Source organism: Notamacropus eugenii, chromosome 2, assembly GCF_028372415.1.
Source record: "Notamacropus eugenii isolate mMacEug1 chromosome 2, mMacEug1.pri_v2, whole genome shotgun sequence".
Classification (NCBI taxonomy): domain Eukaryota; kingdom Metazoa; phylum Chordata; class Mammalia; order Diprotodontia; family Macropodidae; genus Notamacropus; species Notamacropus eugenii.
The window spans coordinates 354,335,576-354,345,382 of record NC_092873.1 but is presented as its reverse complement, the minus strand read 5'-3'; the positions used below and the strand labels follow the sequence as shown (position 1 = coordinate 354,345,382).

The window sequence follows — 9,807 nt, the reverse complement described above, 5'->3', positions numbered from 1 at the left end:
TGAAGGATCTTAAGAGTTAGATCTGGAATGGACCTTTAAATATCATCTGGACTGACCCCCATCATCGTCCAAATGAGACCCATGGTGGTGGTAAGTAGCAGACTCTCAGGCTCCACATTTAGTACTATGTCAGGGTCTCTGGTTTTTCCAAGGTGGTTTTTCATCTAAAGCAGGAATATTCCTTCATTTTTATCCTGATGATGAATTAAGTTCAGCTTATTTATACATTGGCTATAATAATCACCTAACAGAGAAAATGAACTAAATTGTATTTTTCATTTGTATTTGACTACAGTCATGGAATTTTTACTTCATCTGTCTTAGTGCCCTAGGTTTAGGGTTAGAATTTTTTTTTAATTTTATTAATTTTATTTATTTTCAGTATTCTACAATTACTACCATATAACTTAGATTTTTTTCCCCTCCCTCCCTGAGACAGCATACAATTTTATATAGGTTCTACACATACATTCCTATTAAATACATTTTCATTATAGTCATGTTGCATAGAAGAAATAAAATGAATGGGAGAAATCATAGCAAACCAAAACATAATACAAAAGAAAATAATCTGCTACATTCTGTGATCGAATTCCATAGTTCTTTCCCTGGATGTGGAAGGCATTTTGCCTTAAAAGACCATGGGGAATTTTTTAAGTTCTTGCATTGCAATGAAGTTCTAAGTCTACCGGAAAAATTCCTCTCACACTGTGGTTGTTGCTGTGTACAAAGTTCTCCTGGTTCTGCTCCTTTCATTCAGCATCAGTTCATATAAGTCTTTCCAGGCCTCTCTGAAGTCTTCCAGTTCATCATTTCTTACAGCACAATAGTATTCCATTACATTCATATACCACAACTTGTGCAGCCATTCCCCAATTCATGGGCATCCCCTTGATTTCCAGTTTTTGGCCATTAGGGTCTTCTCACACAAAGTCTCAACCATGCATTTAGTGCGGCTTTTATAGCTTGAAAAACTGCAAAAAGACATTTGGCACACCATATTTTAACCTGTAGAGTTTAAGGGCATGTGGGGCTCAGCAGCCTAGGTACTTTGGTTTGGAAATAGGAAGCAACATTTCTAACCTAGCTGATTCATCGGTTACGTAGGTTCAATAAGGAGATTCTTCCCTTTGGAGGGATACGTCACAACCCGTGTGCAGTTTAGGTGGAGACTAAATGTGGCCAACCTGAGAATGGGATGACCATCCCTTCCTGTGAAGGTCCCTCAACCCACTGCTTCTGCGGGAGATGAAAGGGAGGCCAGGTGGGTGGATGCTGGACCCATTCATAAAACCCAGAGTTCCCGGTCTTCTCTTTTCATTGGCCCTGGAGGAAAGGGGCGTGTCCCACGGGTGGAGCACGCCCTACGTCCAGGGGAGTGGGACAATCCATGCTTGGAGAGAGCAGGGGGAGATTTCCCCTAGTTTTCCAATTTCCCTCTGCTCTCTATTGCCTTCCTCCCTCGGGGAGGGGATGGTACGTCCCACCTTCCTCGGATTTCATCCCCCGCCTCCCCTCCTAGAGCCGCGGCAATTGCCGCCATCTTGGCGCGTCAAACTGAGGGAAGGAGCCAAAGCGGGGCTTCGGGGGGTCGGGGCGGGGGAGCCCCCTTGGTGGCGGATAGCTACACCGATCCACTCCACCTCCTCTCCCCGCTCGGGCGCGGGTTTTCGGGGCCCGCTGAGGCCCCGCCGGCTCGGGCCGGGTGCTGTCAAGCAGTAGCGGGGAGGGGCCGGCGGAGCGGCCGCCGCCTCCCTCGGACGGGTGGTTCCACTGGGGCGGGGGCGGGCGGCTCCCTCACCTGGGGGCGGGGTAGGTAGCGGGACGTCCCGGCGCCCGGGGCGGGGGGGAGGGAGGAGCGTGGGGCGGACGGTACCACGGGGGCGGGGGCGGGGGGGAGGTAACGGGCCGGGCGGTACCATGCGGCGGTGAGGGCGCCGCCGCCGGGGCTGGGGATCGGGCCGGGGAGAGAAGCGTCGGGCCGCGGGCTCGGGAGCCGTCTCCGCCGCCGCCGCCGCCGCCGTCCGGGCATGTCGTCCAACTGCACCAGCACCACGGCGGTGGCGGTGGCGCCGCTGAGCGCCAGCAAGACTAAGACCAAGAAGAAGCATTTCGTGTGCCAGAAAGTGAAGCTGTTTCGGGCGAGCGAGCCGATCCTGAGCGTCCTGATGTGGGGGGCCAACCACACGGTAACCACCCTCCTGCAGGCCCCGTGCACCCCCACGCGCCGCCGCCGTCCGCGCGTGTCACCCTGCGTGCCCCGGTGCCCCACGCCCCTTGCATGCCTGCTGCCGTCCCTGCCGCCTGCGGGCTTTGCCCACCCTCCCGGGGGCTCCTGCACCATCCCCCGCGGCCCGGCCCCTCCGGCGATGCATGCACCCCACCCTTCGCGCGATGCCTCCGCCGTGTGCGCCTGTCAGCCCCCCTGGATGCTGCGCCCCCAGGCCTGGTGTCTCCCGGGTAATCCCTTCCCGTTCCCCCCTTTCCCCTGCTTCCTGCATCTTAGACCCCCTCCCCTCCACAAACACACACGCACACACAATGACTGACGTGTTGTTCTGGCCCCAGCAGGACCCCCACCCCCCTAGCCTGGAGCTCCCTTGGAAGGCCAGGGTGAAGATGTAGCTCTCGCTGCCTCTCTGCCTTGCTCTTCTCTCTGTCGCTGCTGCTTGTGTTCTTTTCTCCCATCTCAGCTTGTTGGTCAGTCTGGTCAGGATTTGGAGGGTGGGGAATGAAGAGTGGGCAGTGGGGTTGACCCGAGTCTTTTGCTGCTCCGACGCTGTGACTTCACAAAGTTTCCCATCACCCTTGGCCTCCTAACCACCTCTGCAGAAATTCTGATTTTCTCTTCTTGTCTCTTTCTTTCTTCAGACAGGCTAGTAGTTATGTTGGGTAGAGAATCATATATACATGTACTGTTAGATAGGATCTTTATTCTCTCCTTCCTTGCCAGTGGCTCTGTAGGAAAAAGTAGTAGAGAGAGAAGAAATGTAACTGATTTTAGGGTAAGTAAATCCTGATTATGATGAGTATAAGGAGGAATGTGTCTTTTTTGTGCCTTTTTACCAGGTGTCATGTCCAAGAGTTGTATATTTTAAAAATTACCTACACCATAATCCAGGATCCCAACCTCAGGTGGGAGGGGATGTGGTCAGTGAGAGTTAGGGCTTTGTAGAAGAACACCAATGTAAAATATTATCCCATTTCTGGGTTTCTTTGTCCATCATTTCCTCTATTAGGACTTACTTATTCATCAGTACTTGTCTAGGAATGGGATGGCAACAGGGTGCTGAAGTCAGCTAACCTAGTGATCTGTGGGACCTTTCAGTTCAAGAACTGATTATCTAAGGCCCTATCTTTTTCTTGCTTTCATTTCATTTAACTGTTTATTAGTCTATCTTTGTTGTCAGATGATAGAACAGGGGAATTAAAGGATTCAACCCTTCTCTTCACTATCTTTTGGCCACTCTATAAATTTCTATTTTCCACCTCTGCCTCATTGCCATTGGAAACCACCAAGATCAGTTACCCAGATGTTAACTGAAAAGTGAAAAAGTGAATGTGGGATTCAGCAGGATTTTTTCACCTTTCTCTGCAGGAGAAGACTGACTGGTTGACTGATAGATTTCAGTTTGATTCAGGGTCTTTGATCTTATTGAGGATGAAAAAAAAGTATGCAATGGAAAAGTGTTCATGTTTGAAAAGTTATTGTTTCACACTGGTTGTCTAGAGAGGTTTGGGGAACTGCAGGCTCACAACTGCCAGACCTTCAGGAGCATTCCTATTTACCTGTAATTCTGAACTTAGAGAGGCTATGAAAATTTTGATCACGCTGCTTTTTCAAGGGCCAACCAGGGATAGTGGTAGGTTCAAATCTTGAATTAGAGATCTCCATCGAAACTCCTAGTTCATCTTCCTTCCGTAGTATCCTTAGACTACCCTAACATAAGCAGCAGCTTCTTTGTATATGAAATTGGAAGATGTTAGAAATATAGAAAGTCAAAGTCATAATCTGCTCCCTCATTTTATGGGTGAAGTGACTTTTCCAGAGTCACAAGAAAGAGTAAAGGGGTCCCAATGTAGCCAGAACTAATATGTCTAGTGGATATGATTATTTTGGCATATTTCATTGTCTTACATCAGGGAATTGGAATACACTCATTTGGTCAAGGGCAAATGAAAATTGTCTTGATGTTGCTGAAGAAGCTTGGTAAGTTATTTTTACTTATTGGCAGGAAATTTTACAAGTTGTGCTTGTGAATACACACAGGATCTGAGGAAGCTTCAGAATGACAGACAAGTGAGTTCTAGTAACACCTATTAACCTGTCATTAGAAAAGGGTTACTGGTATCCATCTCCTTTGTTAATTTCCATAGATTTCTGTCTCTTGGGAGTTTGAGTGAAGGCCCATGTTTTTATGTGTAATTTAGATCTCTGGGGAGCCTCAGTGGCTTCATGCCTTCAGCTAAGAGGGATGGATCTTCTCAAGTTGTGCAATTGCATCTTAAATTATATGAAGTCTCAGGATTTCTGTGTTCCTAACTATGAAATGGGGAGAATACTTCTCCCCAGATGATATTGCAGAGTATTGTCGAATCTTTAAGAGATAGGCACAGAATTTTTCTTGGCAGATAGGTGTCCTTGCTTAGAAGACAATTTCTTTAAAAAGAAAAGAGTGGTTCCTTCCTGAATAAGAGTTCAGTAGCTTCCTAAATGACAAAGATTTTAACAAAGCATTTGGCAGGGTGTCTTTTGTAGTTGTTGTCTACAAGATGGAGTGAGATGAGATAGAAACTAGTACGTTCAGGTGAATTCTGAGCTAAGTTGAATGGTTGGGCCCAAAGGAGAATCATTCATAATTCAGAGTTTAGGTTGGAAGGAAGTCTCTGGTAGAAATCCTCAAGGTGCTTTCTTTTTTGTGACCCTATGCTATTAGCATGCCTTCTCTGCCTTTATCAGTCATTAATAAAAATGTTAATGAAATTTGTAAATACCACAGAGCTGGGAGGGAAATCGAATGCTGAGGACAGAGTTAGAATTCAAAAAACTCTAGAATATCAGGCCACATGTAATAAGAAGACTTCTAGTAGGGGGTATATATGAAGTCATACACTTGGGTTCAAAAGATCAGTTTCTTAAGCATAAGATGGAGGCCTAGCTAGATGGCAGGTCCTACATATAAAAATGTCTTGGACTTTTAGTAGCATACAAAGTACCGTATGAATCTTCAGTGGGATATGGCAGCCAAGAAAGAGAATGTGGTCTTCAGTTGCATTTTTTAAAAAGTATAACGTTCAAGACTAGGAATGGTGATAGTTTTCCTATTTTTTTCGCAGGACAGACTATATCAGACTATATGGGTTATGTTCAGTTCTGGGAGTCATATATTAGATAGGACATTGATAAGATGGGGAACATCCAGAGAGGGACAGTGAGGAGGGTGAAGGACCTTGGGATCATAAGGATCCCCTAAACTGGGTATGTCTTCGTTGAAAAAGATGTGGAGAGACTTGATAGCTGAGTTCAGGTGTTCAAAAGGCTATTATATGGAAGAAACATTAGACGTGGTATTGCTTTAGCCCCAGAGGGCTGAACTAGGAACAGTGGGTGGAAGATGCAGAGGCAGATTAAGCTTGTTGAAAGGAAAAAAATTCCCAACAAGTAGAAATACCTCAGAGTAGAGTGGGCTACCTTAGAAGACGGGTTATCCCTATCTAGAAGTCCTTCATTAAAGTTGAGGGATCACTTGTCAGCTGTGTTATGAAGGAAAGAGGAGCTTTCTGGTTTGGATGTAGGTTGTACTTAATGGATTCTGAAGTCCCTTCCAATCTCAGTTGCCTAATCTGTAAAATGAAGTAGTTGAATTAAAGAAACTTTAATAGTCCATTCTAACTCTGAGATTCTGGGACCTCTTTGATTATTAAATCTCATTAATTTTATATTTACAATGCCTTCCTAGAAAAAGGTGGCTCCAGGGCTGTGATAGTGTCTGGAACAGTCAGTGTATTAGGTATTAAGGATGACTGTGGCTTTACCTTTGGATCATTTTGCCATATAATTTCACGGTTCATAAAGTACCTGGTTATTTGTCCTTTAAATAGAGATGGAAAGGAAGAATTCAAGACTTTGAGATAAATGGGCCCAAACGTCATGCCTGAGGAGGAGGTAGTGAGCTTATCATGGATGGCATCAGAGAAAACCAGCTGGCTTTTCAGAGGAAAAATGTGAAATGTATTGATTGCTGAAATCTATAGCAGCCAGAGGGTGGGAGTAAGTTGCACAAAGCAAGGCTTACAGTGGAAATGTGCAGTTAAAGGATCATGGATAAGGTGGATAGGACAGCCCCTGAGAAGGTAGCTTCAGGGTGGGGAAACTTGTGGCCTGGTCAGCTTCTAAAGGGCCTCTGATCTGGAGGAATCTTTTAAATCTTTGGGAGAATTAAAGGACCTCAAACCTTTCAAGACCTACTCATATGACCAAAGGGTTCAGATGTTTGCCTGATGGTGATGATTTTCATGGCCTTTATGCATGTTATTTTTTATTAATTCCTTCCCACAATTAAGAATTAAACTCCTAGTTACTACTCTCTGAAGTATGATGTCTCTACTTTATCTCCATTCTGCTATTTCCAGACCCCATCTCAGGCTGCTCTTCATTCCTTTTCCCACTTTCCTGTCCCTCTACTTTCTTTTTGTTTGGTCTTGGTCCAGAACCACTTCATTTGTCTTCTTCAACTCTTTTGCCTTTTAAAAATAATTTAATTCATTTGTATTCTTTTGTGGGTCTTCCTATGGCAGACATCTTCCAGGAAACGATAGAAATCAGAAAACAGAAAGCCAAGGAAGGAGAGAAATAAACATAGATGTCACATAATTAGCACTTGGACCTCAAAAAGTCCCTCTTTGGTTTTCATGTTTCAAGTCTGGATGTCCAAATATTTGTATCATTTCAGACTCCAAGCTCCCTTTTCTTGCATTGCATCCATCATAAAGTCCAGTGTGTTGCACATCAAAAATAGTGATCTTTTTGGAGAGTCAGCATTAGAACTTGTTCCCCTGGATCCCCAGGGCAGCTATTTGAAGGACAGCTAATGTGATGCTCTGAGGCAGATGAGAAATGTTTGGGAAAGGTGGAATGGGGTGACTGAGATAGACTCTTTAGGCTCATATTCAGTCATTTCATGATTTATCCATGTTGATTTAGGCCTAGTGGTGCTGCAGATAAGCCCGAACAGTATTCCAAGGGATCCTCAGTTTCATCAGCATAAATATTCTTTATACTGGCACAGATTATAACTCATCCATGCCTTTATATGTGGTGATTAGGAGGTTTTGTGACTGAATAAAGCCTTCTCTGTTCTTGTGTTTGATTTTGGAATAAAATAGAATTTTTTTCTTTCTACTTGTGTTTTTACTGAATTTTAAAGTATTCATTACCCAAAAGAGTGGAGCTGGACCAGAAGTGTTTGCCCCCACCCAGGAAAATAGAGTCATGTAGAATCATTGATGTAGAGGTAGAAGGAACACCAGAGATCATCTAGTTCTAGTCCAACCTTCTTATTTTACAGATAAGGAAAATGAGGCTCATGGAATTGAAGGCCCAAGATCACATAGGTAATAAGCATCAGAGGTCAGATTTGAGTCCATGTCTTCTGATACCCATGCCCTTTCCATTGTACTGAATTATGGTGTAGTTGGAAGAGATCAGAAGCCTGGTTCTGTTTCTGGCTCTGCCCTGAGGTTTTGGGGTTCTGGTAAATCACTCCCCTGCTTCTGAGTCTCAGATATCTATCTTATTGATAATATATGGCTGTTGGACTAAAGAACTTTTAATGGTCCATCTAGGTTTAATATCCTGTTTGTGTAACCTTATCCCAGTTTACTTTTCGGTGGGAAACCTTTACTTCAGCCAGGTCAGTCTACTCCCTGTTTCGCTCAGCTCTATGTGCTTATTTCTACCCTCACCCCATTCTTCACCTCTTGTTCTTCCACAATATCCCCTCCCAGACTCTGGGCTTATTCATTCCAACTCATCCTTTAAGATCCTACTCATGGCTTGTTTCTTCCATGGATTTTTCTCTGGTCCCTCCAACTCATACTGTTCTTCCCTTCCTGAAAACTACTTAGTATCTGAATGTTTGTTTTTACATTTAATCACATGCAAGTATATCTTATTTAATGTTGTTAACTGGTTCTGTGAAAATATTACTGAGAAACAGTTATAGGGCCCAGTTGGTTTCCTGATTAGATCATTTGATTTACATATCAGATGGTCAGGCAGCCATTTGTAAAACAAGGTCTCATGATGTTCCAGTGGGGTTTGGCTTATAAATGTACTGATTTCATTATTGGGAAATGGCATTGATTGGGGTAGACTTATAAGGGATTTGCTTATACAGTTTTATAATGCATAATCACAAAACATGAAAGCTAGAGGGGACCTCACAGGTTATCTAGCCCATACTTGAATAAAAACAATCACTAACACATTCCGTTGTTAGTTGTCCATCCTTTTTTTGAAGACCACTAAGTAGAGGGAACAGGTTGAGAGATATAAAAGGTGTATTGAAGGTGGACATGGCAAGATTTGGCAAGTAATTTGGCATAGGAATGAGGGAGAGTGAGAAATATAGCACATTTTGTGCCTAGAAGGATGGTGGTGTCTTCAGCAAAAATAGTGATGAGTTTGAAGGAAAAAATAATAGGTTCTCTTTCGGACCTGGTTGAATTGGAGGTGCCTGTGGGGCATTTAGTTTGAAAATTCCATCAGGCAAGCTGGCAGCGCAGGACTGGAGTTAGGAGAAAGACTGGCTAGTGATCTAGAGCTCTGAGACATCTGCATAGAGTTGTTAATTGCACCCATGGGAGCTGATGAGGTCACCAACTGAGAAAGTGTAGAGGAAGAAGGCCCAGGATAGAGCCTTGGAGTATATGTGGTGGATGGATGGATGTGCAGCAAGGGAGATTGAGGCGTAGTAGTTAGAGGAACCAAGATAGCAATGTTAGGAAAACCCTGAGATGAGATAGTGTCAGGAAGAGAGAGAAGGCAACAGTATCAGTTGTTGCAGAGAAGTAAAGAAAGATGAGGATTCAGAAAAGGCCATTGGATCACTGGTAACTTTGGAGGAATCCATGGGAGGCAGCGCACAGAGTGGAAAAAGTACTGGTTCTGGAGTATCTTTGACTCTTACGGGGCAAGGCAATTCACCAGCCTCAGTTTCCTTATCTGTAAAATGACAAGCTCATACTAGAGGATCTCTGAAGTTTCTTCCAGGTTCTGTGACCTATGATTCAGTAAACAAAATTTCAGTTGAATGATGAGTTTTGAAGTCAGGCTAGGGATGGCAGGGAACAAGAGTGAGAAGTGAGTTGGAAGTGAAGGCAAGGAGTGTAGACAGTTTTTTCTAGAAAAAGGAGAGACAAAGGAAAATGACTTAGGGTAGTGATTGGGTCAAGTGAGGGTTTTTAGGAATGAGGGAGACCTGTATGTTTTTCTAGGCAGCAGAGAACCAGTAAAAAGGAGCAAAGATTAGAAGGAGAGGGTGGACAATCTTTCAAGGAGGAAATGAGGGAATAGGATCAAGGGTAAAAATAAAAGGTTTGGCTTTAGCAAGAAGAAAGGCCACCATTTCCTACGATATTAGAACAAAGGGGAAAAGAACAAGGGATAATGTCAAAGTGTAGAGTTGTTGAATAGTGGGGAAAGGTAACTCAGAGAAAATGGCCTCTTTTCTCAGTTAAGGATCAGGTCCTTTGCTGAGAGAGTGGGGAGGGGTGGGGAGGTAATATGAAAGCATTGAGGAGAGA

General features: G+C 44.2%; 1 protein-coding gene across 1 annotated transcript in view; it reads left to right on the top strand.

Annotated features, from left to right (window-relative positions):
• Window positions 1-1,885: 1,885 nt before the first annotated feature.
• PIP4K2B (phosphatidylinositol-5-phosphate 4-kinase type 2 beta) overlaps window positions 1,886-9,807 on the top strand; it is a 28,317-nt gene continuing 20,395 nt past the window's right edge. Inside the window, exon 1 of the mRNA XM_072646255.1 lies at window positions 1,886-2,189. Within this exon, the coding sequence (XP_072502356.1) occupies window positions 2,031-2,189 (159 nt within the window). The 5' untranslated portion in view covers window positions 1,886-2,030. The remainder of the gene's footprint in view (window positions 2,190-9,807) is intronic.